The sequence below is a fragment of the Eublepharis macularius genome, chromosome 1 (genome assembly GCF_028583425.1).
Source record: "Eublepharis macularius isolate TG4126 chromosome 1, MPM_Emac_v1.0, whole genome shotgun sequence".
Lineage (NCBI taxonomy): Eukaryota > Metazoa > Chordata > Lepidosauria > Squamata > Eublepharidae > Eublepharis > Eublepharis macularius.
The window spans coordinates 143,434,247-143,449,818 of NC_072790.1; the positions used below are offsets into that span (position 1 = coordinate 143,434,247).

The 15,572-nt window shown below is 42.5% G+C and overlaps 1 protein-coding gene across 2 annotated transcripts in view; it reads left to right on the forward strand.

The window, feature by feature from the left end:
* SMOC2 (SPARC related modular calcium binding 2) overlaps positions 1–15,572 on the forward strand; it is a 234,841-nt gene that overhangs the window by 114,496 nt on the left and 104,773 nt on the right. For both annotated transcript variants that reach the window (XM_054971059.1, XM_054971135.1), the window contains exons 3-5: positions 92–198; positions 882–981; positions 8,708–8,755. In XM_054971059.1, coding sequence (XP_054827034.1) covers positions 92–198; positions 882–981; positions 8,708–8,755 — 255 coding nt within the window. The remainder of the gene's footprint in view (positions 1–91; positions 199–881; positions 982–8,707; positions 8,756–15,572) is intronic.

Here is a 15,572-nt window from a genome sequence, read left to right on the forward strand (position 1 = left end):
TCAACATCATTTGTGCCTTGTTCTGTTCCAAGACAGTCTAAGTTATATTTCACACAAGCTGTAATACATTATCTGTTTTTGCTTTCTTTAGATGTTTCAAGATGTGTGGCAGAGAGGAAGTACACTCAGGAACAAGCTCGCAAGGAGTTCCAGCAAGTGTTTATTCCAGAATGCAATGATGATGGCACTTACAGCCAGGTTGACTGAAAATTTTGATTCTTTCTTTGGCATGTCTATAAATTCAGGCTGATTGTGTTGTGCATTGTGTCTGGATACCAGGTTCAGTTCTTTCCTCTGACCTTATCCCTGATTATCGCAGGCTCTGGACAAAGTCTAGCATTTTCCCCTTGCTCCTGTGTTCTAGGTTGCATTCCATTTAATTAATCCAATTGAATCAGAATAAAAGGAAACCAATAAACACTAATTGTGACAAATGTCTGGGGATTATATAATGGTAAAGGTAGTCCCCCTATGCAAGCACTGAGTCATTACTAACCCATGGGGGGATGTTGCATCATGACGTTTTCTTGGCAGACTTTTTACGGGGTGGTTTGCCATTGCCTTCCCCAGTCATCTACACTTTACCCCCAGGAAACTGGGTACTCATTTTACCAACCTTGGAAGGATGGAAGGCTGAGTCAACCTTGAGCTGGCTACCTGAACGCGGCTTCTCCCAGGATCGAACTCAGGTCGTGAACAGAGCTTGGGCTGCAGTACTGCAGCTTACCACTCTGCGCCATGGGGCTTGGGGACTATATATTGAAAGATTATAAGAAGATTCTGTATTTGTAGATGCTTACTTAGGATAAACATTTCCGAAGAATCTGAGATACTAAAATATGCAATCTTGGTTTTATATGCTTGCTTTTGTTTTCTTATAGGTTCAGTGCCATGTTTATACTGGGTATTGTTGGTGTGTTACCCCAAATGGCCGTCCAATCAGTGGTACAGCCGTAGCACATAAAACTCCACGTTGCCCAGGTAAAACATATATTGTCAATTCATGATAACTCTTTCTATATATGTTTTTTTCATACAGAATTTAAGATGCTGGAATCATAGACTGCATTTCAAAAAAAGCCACTCTTCTCTGCCAGTATTGGCTGTTAAGCCTCACTGTGAATTGAATGATCTTTTTTCCTCTTAGGGTCAAGCTAGACATGCAGGTTTTTAAAGAGTTGTGTCTGGGTTCCTGAGACCCAACTCAGGTTTTCTGCAGCCACACAGCAGCTGTGGGGAATGGCTGTAAAAAAATTAAAAAAGAGCCCAAACACCCTCAGAATGTCACCACAGGGTGGTGATGGTGGTGGTGGTGAAGGGCTCCTCTCTTCCCCCTCAAGCTGTTTTGCAAAATAGTAAGTGGGGAGGGGTCTCTGTTTTTACTGTTTCACATGGGGTTTTCTATGTATGTGGAGTAGGAAAAATGGGGGAAACTCCCTTTGGGCTATTTTGACACAAGGAAACAGCTTGTGGGTGGGGAGACAGGAGCTCTTGCTTCCCCAGCAGTGGCATTCTGAGACAGTTTAGGCTCTCCCTTTATTTTTTAACAGCCATTCCCCACAGTTGCTGTGTGGCTGCAGGAAACTTGAGCTGATCTGGAGAACCCAAACCCAATTCTTTAAAAACCTGCATGTCTACTTTGACCTTTAGATCCCATATAGTTTTCTATGACTTGAATGTAGCTACAAATTTTAGATTTGGATGAACCTTAAGTCATAACTCATTTATGCAGTTCTTTTAAAAAAACCCCAATTTTTCTATTGACAGTATTTACAAGATTCTTATTTGATACATCTTTTGTAAAAAAATTCAAATAACATGAGATCAGTGTGATATATTCATACATGTCCAACAGCAGGACTGCACTTGAAAAGAAAACCTGATTTCCGTGAAAGGATGAGTGATACTTGCCAATTAGTTTAAAAATTTCAGCTGAATGTGAGCCTGTAAAGTTGCATCCCATACTTCTAAGTACATTTGAATGTGAATAAGAGAAAGGAAGAGAGAGCAAGACAAACTACCCTCTGTATACCTCACCCTATCCAATCACGCCTGCCATTGTCATTCACTGGCTATCTGTAATCACTTCACTCTCCAAGATATAAGAACAGATGGACTAACATTCTAGCTGTATCTGAAGAAGTAAGCTGTGGCTAACAAAATCTCATACCCTATCACAAATTTTGTTAGTCTTATAGGTGCTACTGGACTCTAGCTCTTTTCTACTGCTATGGACAGACTAACACGGCTACCCATCTTGATCTATCATTATTTGTGTATAACAGGAGATACCACTAAGCATCAGGAATCACAACTGCATGGAAATTATACACATTTGCGTCTCCTGTAAATTAGAGAAAAGAGAGAGACATTTCCTATTCTCTTCCCCAAAGCAAAAAAGTAGATTGGAGACCATTCACTACATCTGTGTTGCTCATACTGATGGAATCAGTGGCAGTGGTTTGACAGGACACCTTTAGTGCTGCGATTCTGAAGTAAGAGGGCAACAAATGCCTGGCAGAGGGGTAGTTTGCCACAGTATAGAAATATCCTGGATGATTCCAGGTTGTTGGATGACCATACTTTTATATGTGCCAATTTGCAATAGTGTGGTTGTTTGCTACTAATTGCACAGTGCTTTGAGAATACTGCATTCATTGCTTGTATAACAATGCATTATGTTTGACTAAAGAAGCTTCTCTCAATAGTTCCTCTTCATATGCAGTTCTGTGGAATAATTGCTGCTTCTGGGAGCCATATCATTCCTATAACTGACATCATTCCTGGCTCCAGGATTATTGCAGCAGTGTGGTATCCCATCCACTGAGAAATAGCAGTCATGGGTGTGCATGAATCAGAGCTGAGATTAATAAGGCCTGAATTACATGTTATGCAGCAAAGCTGGATTTCGGAACGTTTCCCACCACTCCCCCCCCCATTCCTCCTTCAGCTGCTTTCCCCCCCGTTCTGCGAATAAACCGGCATCTGAGAAGAGGAGGTGGCAAGCATCCACCTTCTGCTGATTCTTTGCAAATGGACTCCTCCCAGTGCCCAGTGCAATGGTACAACAGTCCCCAGAGCTTAGATCAAAGGCCTTGGTGACAAGAAGAATTTATAAAAATACCAAGAAGCACATCATTTTATAATGCACAAATGATCAGGAAATGACAATATACGTAAACTGTACAAATCAAGTGCCTGTCTTTAATGTTTATTCAGGAAAAAGATAACAATAATATGAAAGACATTCATGTCTTGGAGCTCAGATCCACAAGCCTTAGTGGAAATTCAAAAATGACCTGTTCTGCCTTCAGTGTACTGGATGGCAACTCTAAAAAATCTGACTAAAAGAATCCACGGGTTTCACAAAATTATTAACCAATAACTGCTTATTGGCACTTATGTCCAAGGATGAAAATTGCAGCTCATACAAAACCAAGAAGTTTTAAACCATTTGGTATTGATCCATAACTTGTTGATGACCATATAATAATATAACTGTTTTGATATCTGTAATAAGCAGGAATATTGTTCCTCAAAGAGTTTGCCTTATGGTAGAAGTCCATTTTCTCCTCCATTAGGACTGTGTGTAAATGAGTTTCCCCATAGCATCTCCTTTCCGCTGTAACTCAGTTTCCAAATTTGAAGGGTTTTTTTTCTGAAGACAAGAACATGCTAAATTTTTAACAAATCAGCAACATGTGCTAAATATGGATAATGAGTTTCCAGTAGAGTGTTCATTTTCTTGACCCACCCTTGGATCTTCATGTGGCCACAATGCAGCCAAAGTTAAACTCTCAGCTTTGAATTATGGAAAACTTTGAACTTTGGAGTTAAAAGAAAACATGGCAGCCTTGCAGCAAGTTTTAACGTGAAAGCAAGCTGAGCCCTGAGCTCTGGAACAGGCACAAACTGTGGAGCTAAATTCTTTTGAAGTCATTTGCTCAGGATTTTAACAGCATTTATTATTGTATTATTTTCTGAAATTACACTCCCTTTTACAAGTGGGAATTTAATATGATGATTTTATATACTGTTTGCCAGCCCAAATCTATGTGGGTACACACAGGTCTATTTCCCCGCCCCTTGTATTTCCTGCATTTATTTGGGACATGATTCAGGTTTGTTTTTTAAATCCCTTAATTTTGTTTAATCAGTTTAAAGATGTCCACCCATGTTATTAATGCTGTATGAGATGAAATGAGAGTAAAACTCAGTCCTTCTTTAAATCTTTCTCTTGTCCTGTGTAAATGGCCTGGCAAATAAATTAGCTATATCTGGCTTGTCCATCTAAAGGATCTCAAACACCTGCTGGTTCAGTTCATGACCAGTTCACCAGTTCAGATCAGGCTTCTGATTAATTTACAGGCTGTTCAGATATCTGCAATGTGTTTGTGTTGTTTGGCACTAGTTGCGGTAGGGGATCTTAAGCTGACTCCCAGATGATACCCCAATCAGATCATTCGAACAATCCTGTTAGGTACCTGTGCTTGCATTGTTCAGCTTGAGTTGTGTTCAGCTCATAATTTGATTGTGCCTAACATGGTGTGTTTAGCTGCTGAAAAATTCACAGCGTCCCTAGCCCATCTTCCGCAGTAATTCCATATGTTCTAGTCCTCCAGCACTTGTCACGCTTGACTTTACCCTAAAAATGGGTCTCATTGAACTCAGTGAACTCAGCCTCCTTACCTGTTAGTTCACTAAAGTCATTCAAGGATATGAGATGGATCTTAACTAGAGATGGGCATGAACTGGGAAAGTGGCAGTTAGTGGTGGTTTGTGGTTCATCGCGTTTCACGAACCACGAACTTTCACGAACTTGCCCAGTTTGCGAACAGGTTCATTTGGTTCATAGAGCATCACCCTTGAGAGTCAGAGGCTGTAGAATGCCCCCCTTGATAGTAAGAGATTCCAAACTCACAGGGAGTTTTCAGCAGGCTCTCCTCCAGCCACCCTCCAAGTTTGGCAAAGATTGGATTTCAGATGTCCGAGTTATAGACCCCCAAAGCAGGTGCCTCCAGGAAAGTTCCATTAGTTATAATGGGAGCATTGAATGCCAATTGACTTGCATTGGCTCCATTGAAATACATTCCAGCACCAAAAAGTTGCAATGAAAACATGGAATGGAGCTAAAGAATCAGGGGGTGGTCCCCAAGGAGGTTAAAATTCTCCTTGTGGGGGGGTGCATTCTCACCTGACAAGGACATGGGGTGGTCCAGAGCCCTGACCCACCCAGACTCCTTCCCATTTGGGACAGGTGCTCTAAATAGTAATGTTCTGCCGACAACCCCATCGGGGGGGTAGCAGCTGAGGACGAATCCCCAGGTTTTTGGACACGACTGCTGTCCTGAATGTCCCTTTAGCCAATCATAATAAGAGACAGACGCAGAGTCCTGCAGATGAAGCAATCTATAACTGTTTATTAAACAATGGAAGAACGATGGGTACACAAAGAGTGAAAGGTCCCCTCGTGCCTAATGCTCATCAAAGCTACAATAGCAGTACAAAGCAATTAATATATTTTGGTTAATTATAATATTTGTTATTCTATTGGCTCAGAAAATACAGTGGCACCCATTGGCTCAAGTGGGTGACCACCTCTCATGATACAAGTGTCTAAGGGTATTCTTATTGGAAGAAACAACTTAGGTCAACAGAACAATTACAACATTACCCGATTCCCATTTCTTATCTTATCTGTCCTTGGTTCTATCTCTGAAAGGAACATCTTCCTTCCTTTCCCACACATCTCTTTCATAGGCTTCTCATTCATGCCCATTCCTTTGGTCCATGTAACAGTTAGTCAAGGCGCCCTGCTGTCACTTCTGGCAACCTTGTTGATTTCAAGCGGAGAATATTTCTCTGGGTTCCGTGGGAGGGTAGTAAAAGTGCATAACAGTAATAGAAGGTACATAAAGGTACATAAAATCTCTTTCATTAAATCCATTTCCCACACCATTAATAAATATACGTGTTCTTTGAGTCTTCACAGGAACCCACTAGGCTTGGCCCCTGAGCCTGGCAGTGGCCCACTGGGGTGGGGTCAGAGCCCTGCCGGGCAGGCACTCTAGATAAAAGTCCTCAGCTGAGGAACCCACTAGGTATGGCCCTTGACCCTGGCAGTGGCACAGAAGCAGGTGCTTCAGAGCCCTGAAGCATCAGAATCTCAATCACAAGCTTCAAATACCTCAGTCTGTGACTGAGAATCCAACAGAAGTTCCTCCCTGTCTAACTACCTGCTGGAAACTTAAACCACTCATGTGAGAGCTTATATATCCTTCTTCTCTCATAGAGCAGAATGGGAGCTCTCTGGTTGGCAGCTGGAGCTGCCTATCAAGCTTTGAAGGGCTGACATTGGTGTTCCCAGTGCTACAGAAGGTCTGCAGAAGTCCATCCACCTGTTACCTAAGGAATAGATTGATTGGTGCCAGGCTGTCTGCAGTGATGAACCAAAAAATGAACCAAATGAGCCGCTCTAAAAATCATAGGAATTTGTTGTGATTTGTCAGAAACATGTCAGAAACATGCTCTGACAAACCACTGGTTTGTGAATCACTTGAAATATGAACCACTTTGGTTCATATTTTGGTTTGTGCCCATCTCTAATCTTAACCACATCCTAAGCAGCACCCATGCAACAGAAATACACCACTTCCCTTTTCCCATGGCTGTGATCCAAGATCTCTTGATCCTGTGAGTTGGTAAAATCAAAAAGAGTCCAGTAGCACCTTTAAGACTAACCAATTTTATTGTAGCATAAGCTTATGCTACAATAAAATTGGTTAGTCTTAAAGGTGCTACTGGACTCTTTTTGATTTTGCTACTACAGACTAACACAGCTAACTCCTCTGGATCTGTGAGTTGGTAGACTCTCAAGACCTAAGTGGAGTTCTAGCAGAGGTCTGCAGTGCGAGGGGAAAATTGACAAAAAAAAAAAACTTTGCTAGAGCAAAAGAGAGTTTGGCAGGCAGTCTTAGGAAAGCTACTCCTCTTAGCCCCAGCTCCCCAGCTGTATTGTGGGGGGCAACAATAACACTGATCTTGTTCACCACTCTGACTGGGGCACTAATTTGTCTAGAACAGTGACAAAGCACACTGTTATTATAAGCATGATTTTGTTATTTTTATTACCAGACTATTTGGATGAATGAGGCTTTATAACAATATTGTAATTGTTCCACATTATTTTTAAAGAAGGGTTTCTGCCAATACCAATACCGAATATGTACACCCCAGCCTCAGTGAATGGCACTAAAGTTCACAGATTTTCCCAGGCAGCTCTACCCCACATCATCTAGTATTGTAAGAACACTTGACAACTGGAGAGGTACAAAGTAAATCAAAAAAACTTCTCTGACAGAATAAAGATAAATGTCCCCCCCACACACACACACTGTCTACTGAAGAATACCAGATACAACACCGACATTTTTACTGCTTTCTGAGTCTAGATATCAACATTTAGGCAACTGAAAGAGATTCCAGAGCCACTGAACCCTTGGAGAGATGGAATGGAAATTTAGAAACAGGTGTTAAATTGCTGTTGGAAAAGTTGATGTACGCATTGTTGTCAGGTAGTATTTCCCCTCAAAAGTTGCATAATCAGGTGCTCAGCACTGTAGATGGTAAAAGACATGTGCAGGTGATAGTTGTTCCCCCTTCTCAGTCTGACTATAGTAAATAAGCTTGCCACGGTAGTTATTTATCTCGTGTCCAGGGACGGGCCTCCCTGCCCTCGCCCCTGGCCTCCCCCATACCCACGAACCCCCCCTGACTCACCTGGGGGTGAAGGATGGCTGCAGAGCGGCCTCCACGACGAGGGAGAAAGCACGGCCCAAGCTGCGCCACCGAGGAGCCCGGCCATTACAGCCACGGCGGCAAAGGCCACCGAGCCGCAGTGCAGGCCCAGGCGCCGCAGCAGGGAAGAGGAGCCGCTGCGGAACGACCCGCTGGCAGAGTGGCCGCAGGCAGACCAGGCGGCGCAGGCCTGGCCGTGGCAGCAGCACCAATGTGGGGCCGCGCCACGGCCACCCACCAGGCCCGGCAGAGGCCCACGGCCACTACAGGGGGAGGGACAGAGGCTGGCGAGAACGCTGGCCACCAATAGGCCAGCCGGCCCATCAGTCGGACCGGCCGGCAGGGCAGGCCCAATAGGGTGTAAGGGGGTGAGAGGCTGGATGCCCTCCAGGTGCAAGGAGGTGCAAGGCTCCCAGCCCAGGAGGGGGTGGGGCCAGGTGATAGGGCCAGCATTGGCCCAGGTAATAGGGCTCACCTGGGGAGCTGGCAATTGTGGAATGGGGTGGGGCTTTTCTTAGAGGGAGGGAATAAAAGGGGTCCCAGGCTCCCTGACCAAGGAGGAGGAAGCAGGGAGGCTGGTCCTGGTGCAAGGACTGCTCCCTGAGGCTGAGTGTTGTGCTGACAGGCCGTTGCGTCTGCCCAACAGCCTCAGGCCATCTGAGGCCAATCCAAGGGAGCCTGGACCCCTAGCCTGCCCGCGGGGCGCCTGCATGGCCTTGGAGGGACTCCGCCCCTTCGGACCTGCCGTACCCCCGGAGGAACCGGCCCAGCAGCAACGGACCCACCAGGCACCGCCCAGTCAGATGGTGGGGGACGTCACATCTCTTTTACTGTTCATCAATTTGGATCTTGAGCATAATTCTGATAACTTTGTTTTCTTATTAACTTCTTCCTTCTACCTCAACCTTAGGTTCTTTAAATGAGAAGCTGCCACAACGTGAAGGTACAGGAAAAACAGGTAAATATAATTACAATTTAATATTGATTTGGTCTCTCCAGTGGTTATGAACGCTTGTTTCATGTAATATTTCCATAGATCCTTAGGTGATCCCAGGTTTCTTATTCTGTGATTGAGCAGGGAGTTCTGGGTTAATTTTGTAATATCTGACAGCATTTCTAGTAAATCTAGCAAAACTGAAACTACTTTTCCATATATATACTTCAGTACATCAACTGGCATAGTTTTACTTGATTAAAGACTAGAGATGGGCACGAACCGAAATACGAATCAAAATTAAGCACAAAACAGGGCTGTTCGTGGTTCACGAACCAGCAGTCATCAGATCCCATTTCTGATGAACTGCCATGAACTTGTGGCTGGTTCGTTTGGCTTGTTTTTTGGTTCATCACTGCAGACAGCCTGGTGCCAATCAATCAGTAGGCAACAGAGGATGGACTTCCTGCAGACCTTCTTCTGACCCAGAAGTGAACTTCTGCTGGCCCAGAAGTGACCTTCTGCTGGCCCAGAAGTGATGATTTTCTGACCTGGATGTGACATTTTCATGAACCAGGGGCAGGTTTGTGAAAGTTTGTGGTTCGTGAAATTTGACGAACCACAAACCACATGGTTCGGTTTCTTTACGGTTCGTGCTTGTCTCTATTAACGACTGGATTTGCCTACTGTTTACTTGTTCCTTGCTATGTCTGGATAGGAGTGGCCAGAAACAACATCACCTTTGCTTTCTCTTTGCAAATAAATCTGCTTAAGCATGATCACTCCAATCTTCCATAGAAAGCAGCAGCTTATAGCATATGTTGTTTGAGATCCGAATTGAAGAACTTCTGTTGTAAATAGGGTTGCCAACAGGCCTGGGGGAAATGTCCTGTTCCTTTAATAGAAGCTTCATGTGTGAGAGCCAATTTGGAGTAATGGTTAGGAGTGGAAGGACTCTAATCTGGAGAGCCAGGTTTGATTCCCCACTCCGCTTGAAGCCGGCTGGGTGACCTTGGGTCAGTCACAGCTTCTCAGACCTCTCTTAGCCCCACCCACCTCACAGGGGGATTGTCGTGAGGATAATAACACACTCTCTTAACCACTCTAAGTGGGTGTTAAGTTGTCCTGAAGGGCAGTATATAAACTGAATGTTGTTATTGTTATTAAATGGGAAGATGAAGCTTTCTATGATAAATTGAAAGAACATTCCTTTCTACTTCTATTAAAGTTATTGGACATTTTTCCCCAGGCAGTTGGCAATCCTAACTCTAAAGCCTGATGTTTCAAGCATTTACAACAACAATAACAACATTTGATTTATATACTGCCCTTCAGGATGACTTAACACCCACTCAGAGCAGTTTACAAAGTATGTTGTTGTTATCCCCACAACAAAACACCCTGTGAGGTGGGTGGGGCTGAGAGAGCTCCAGAGAGCTGTGACTAAGCCAAGGTCACCCAGCTGGCTTCAAGTGGAGGAGTGGGGAATCAAACCCAGCTCTCCAGATTAGAGTCCCGCACTCTTAACCACTATACCAAACTGGCAAATTTAGCTAAATTTGCTTTTTCACATAAGTCCTCTTGCACATAAAAATCCCTTGGAATTATCCTGTGAGTAAATCTGTTTGTGAATATTCTAGTCTGGTGTTCCAAGCAGTAGGCTGGAGCACATCTGTGAATAAATCTATTGCATATAAACATTAGGATTGAATGTGTGTAGAAAACATATTTCTTGTTACTGCTTAGCATGTTGCTAAATACTTGAAGAAAAAATGCCTTGTGCCTTTTACTTTATATTGTAAGCCTCCTTGAGCACCTTTGGAGGAAAAGCAGCTAATTAATGTTTTAAATAAATAAATACACCCATATTCTACAGTTCCTTTGGAATCAGTTGGATGTAATTCTAGCTTCCACATCCTAATCCAGTTCTAGTTGTATGCAGCTAGCCCTGCATAGCAACTAGTGGTTCCAAATAAGTATGCATGTTAAAAACTTCATTCAGTCAGTTCAGCAGGCCCTGAGTACTGTACAGATGGTGATGTATGCTCTAGAAGTGCACCTGGATTCATATCAGCTGTCTCTCACTGTGTATCTATTACATTCCCAGGTTTTTTTTAAAAAATCACCTTCTAAGTCAAACCCACAGTTTTATTTTTCTTCTTCAGCCCTTGTCATAGTGCCTTGGTCAATTCTGAATCCCTTTATAAAGCCAATTGTGTTTAGGACCAAAAGGTGGAACTCAGGGCCCATTACTTAATCTATTTCCCCTAGTAACTTGGAGTTGGATTCTCCTATATTGAATTATTGTAATGAGATAAACTGATGGATCTCATTCAGAGCCAGACAGCTGCTGTTATTATTAATGATATATCTTGATACTTTTTTATGTGCCTGTACTAAAATCATTCACAGGCTTGGGCCAGTTTACCTCCCAGGGAAGCAGTAGAAATTAACTCCAAGATTAATGGAGATGCATATTTGACTTTATTTAATACAGTCATTTTCTCCGCCAAATGCAAAAATGAACGTGACAGATAGGAAAATTATATAATTATGTGTGATTTATTTTCCTGCTGGAACCTTAGCAAATGTCACCATTTTATATTTCATTTATGAACAGAATCAGTAGCTATTTAAACCAAGTATAAGATATATGTGTTACTTAAGGGCAATCTTTCTTTCATACATTTGCCAGACCATGTATGGGCTCCAGGTGTCCATACATTCTGAAGAAACTCAATATGATCACAATTTCTTCTTTTTTGGCACTTTGTCTGACTAGCATGTTCTGTGCCATCTTTAAAAGCTGCCTGGATTTTGAAGCAGAGTAGCAGTGAATAAATTTTATCACCTGCCTCCAGCTATGCTCCGTGCCTGATATACATGGAAGAAAACCAGGTCTGAAGCCAAATGCTATATAAAGCAAACTCCTGCAGCTGTGCTATTCAGCACTGAGGCCAGCCAGCTGCCAGAACCTATTTACCTAAGAATGGCAGAATTACCTTGAAGGCTGAGTATTCTACACAGCATCAGTATCTTGAATGACTCTTATAATAGGTTTCAGGATCCTAATTCATTCCTAGCCCACATGTGTTTTGTATGATCAGCATGTTCGTACTGAAAGATTTTGTAGAAATCAGTCTTTAATACCAAATAAAGCTATCAGTGCTTTAGAGAGATATGAATTAGAACATTTCCTTCAATATCGGATTAAAGCTGAATTGTAAAGGTAATGTTAGTATTTAGTTTGTGATTTGTTTTTTGGAATTTTGGAGGGAGCATTTATAAAATGTTCAGATTCAAGAACATTATATTGCTGCTTCTACTGGCCTCTGTTCCTCTTCCGCTGCCTCTAAGTGTTTAACAATTTGACCTTCAGGCAATATATGTTTTTTTCCCTGTAATTTGCAGAGAAGGGTTCCCTTTGTGTACTCAGGGCTTCAGTGAAAATAGCTTCAGTAGATACATCATATCACCTATGGATTCTTTGTATTTACTTACTTGTTTCCTCATTTATTTAACAGACTTTTAAAATGTCTGGCACTTCCTTTTAAAGAACAAGAGTTTCTTTCTAGAATAAGACAATTCTTAAAATATCAACAGAACCTGGTAATACCTCCCACCACTTGGTTATTGTGTTCTGCAGTTAAGTCATCCAACCTGCTCAGCCCACCCAACACTTCCCCAAGTGGATTTTTCCAAGAATCAACTTTATTATGGTTAAATGATCCTTTTAAAATCACCCTGTAGCTACTATGACCATGAGCCTAACAGGATGCTTAAGGGAATAAGGGAATAAGGGATAATTTAAGGAAGTGATTGTAATGGGAAAATGAGCTGGAATTACACAAAGAACTTGGTGGTTCGGCTCATTGAAGTAGCTTCTGGAATGCTGAACTAAATCTGGGAAACAAGGCTATAATGATTCACCCCCACTGAAAAATTTGTGTGTTTCATTTCAGTACTTGCCGTGCAGGCAGGCTAGGCAGCTAGGAGCCATCTGCCAGCATCTTATTTTCCTGTCTGCAGATGCAACCAATTGGCTCCACAGGGTAGAGACTGAACACTTAGTGTTAATTCTGTTGGCAGGAAGAGAATGTGTGTGACACGCATGAGTGCATTTTTCCCAACACTTCCTGGGCAATGGGGTATTGGCATTGAGTGGCTCATAGGGATCAAAGGTTTGCTTTGCACTGAGGAGAGAAGCAGTAGACAGCATGGTGCCATCAGCTCCAGCATCATCATCACCAATCACCATCCTTTTCTGTGTGTTTCTACATACAATGCAAGCAAAGGTTGACCTGGCAACATCTATGAAAGCATGCACAAATGAATATGATGAGGGAGGAGTGTCCTGCAACTTCTGAGTTATTGGCTGCTGCAAAAGTTCATGTTATGCAGATTAGAGTGAAAATCAAGGAGGAGGGGCAAAAGCAATTATTAAGGAAGAGTCAGGAGGTTCCAGGCATGTGGAGCTGATTCATGCCTATTCAGTGGCCTGCTGTTGATGTGTTTTGCTTAGGTGCCAAGGTTACCACTATGACTAAAGAAGTCCTCCAAAGATACTGAGTCAAGGAACACCAGGAGGAATTTCATCTGGTTTCTTTTCTGATTAAGACTGTTAACACAGTGTTAAATGACAGGGAGATAGCAAGCATTTGCATTGCACATTTGCGCACACACACATCTTTCCAGATCAGTATTCCATGTAGAAGGACTGATCTTGTCAGATTTTTTTTTCTTTCTGCTTGTCTTCTCGTGATTTCTCTTTTTTCCTTTTTATTCCACTCTGGGTTAATAATTTTAGTTAGAAAGGGATACTGGGCAACCAGCAACTTGACCAGTCTCTCACTTTTACTAGTAAAAAATAGGGGGGGGGGAGAGGGTCATCCTCCTTTATTTCCATTCCCGTGGAGGAAAAACTAACCTCTAGCTCTTCATTTCTCTGTGCTTTTATGCACTGTGCAAGAACAGGCTGGCAGCCAGTGAGTTTAAGTAGGGAGTCCTGGGCTGCTGCAAAGCAAATTAGAGTGAGGATGTGGCAAGGAAACAACAAGGCACAGGGAAACATGGCATAACAGCAGGACTCAGAGGTAATAATTTATTGGTTTTGTTACTATCATAAAGAAGCGGTTTTTTAAATTTCTTTCCACTGTGCTGGTTGGCAATGGAGCACCTTACAGCTTGTGCACTGTCCTGGTATGCCATGCCAGTGCTGCTTTGCCAGTAAGTTTCCCACCATTGTGTGTGCCTGCCAACACTCGCCTTCTTTGGGGTCCATTGTTCTGAGAGTTTTCATGTGCTTGAAGAGAAACTCATTGGATCAAAGGGTTTAGGACAATACAGTTTTTGTTTAAATGCAAACAAAGCTTTCTTTCCCCAATCCCCCCCCTTGAAAAACAGTGTGTGCTTGTTTGTACACTGAGCAGCACAACACCTGCACTGAGTTGTGCCTTCCCCAAGCATTCCTGCTCTCAAACTCGGCGGGTTAATGATGTAGAGGAAGGTCTGTGTTCTGTGCAATTTTGGTGCCATTGCATACAAAAACAGCTGACTCAGAACCTCATTCTCCCACTTGAAAAGGAAACTGTATATTTGCACATGCGCAGCCAATGCTCGTGCAACAGGATGAAAGTCATGAAAATGGAAAAAACCAAATGGATCAATTCTGAGCTGGCCCCAGCTGACTTGGAACAAACCAGTAATGGAACAGAATGATTCCACAACCCCTGGAACTCAAACAGAAACGGAAACGTTCTTGGTGAGCACTCCTAGTGATTATGTATTTAAGGAGGATAATAAAAACATCTGATCCTAAAAAATAACTATTCTTACTGTTGCCAGGCAGCTCTAGGAGAGGTAGACAGTACTGAGAACAGTACTTGGTTCCTTTAGTGTTCAATCATTTGTTCAGGGACAGGAAGGAGAAACTGCATTGAATTAGCCTGGAAGGTTCCTTATATAATCTTGCAACTTCATTAATATGTGTGTATGTGTGTGTGTGTGTGCATGTGCATGTGTGTAACACTGCTTAGAAATGCAATTTCTGATTAGAATTAATCCTTGCTAGATCTTCCATCTCTGAGAAATTGTTCCTGGGAGATAATTTGCTGGTAACCAGATTGCAAGCTTCATGCCAATAACTCAGTAGTGCATCTAATTCCAGAAAAGAAACAATGATTTATGATGTTGTATGTATACGAGTCTTACGGCACCCTGATGCAAACAGAAGGATGTTTGTTTCAACACATTCAAATCAATTCCTCATCAGTACAGCCACTATACAAAACAGAGTTGTCCTGGTGCTAAACAATTTTGGTTTTGCATGTCAGCTCCTTTTCTTTCTCTTCTGCCAGCTACTCTGGTCCTCTCATTTACTTCAAAGTTGTTTAAAAATATCAGGGAATATCATACTCGTCTCACAAACACTGACCATTTGCAACATCCCAAGAAGCCACATTTGTTTTTATAATTAATAAACTGGATATAGTCATTATTATAAATTACTGGAATGGTGTTCAGAGGCAGCCCTGCTTTCTTCAGAGGTCACTTGAGGTATCAGTTTGCTGGCCTTGCAATATTCCAGTGGGATCTTTAAATGTACTGTAATACTGACCTCCATTGTCAAATGAAAGCCAGTTCCAGTATGCAATACAGGTACCAAAAAAAAAACGAGCAAAGAGGAGAACAGGATGAAGGCTGTTTGTGGGGTGTCTCAGCTGTGCAACTTCATAAAGTCATTAGTGCAGTCTTTTTACAGAATATTGTACTTGTAGCCATTCCAACATAGTAGAATTGTTTGGGTCTTACTGTGCAAACGGATCTTTTCCCCATTATCAAA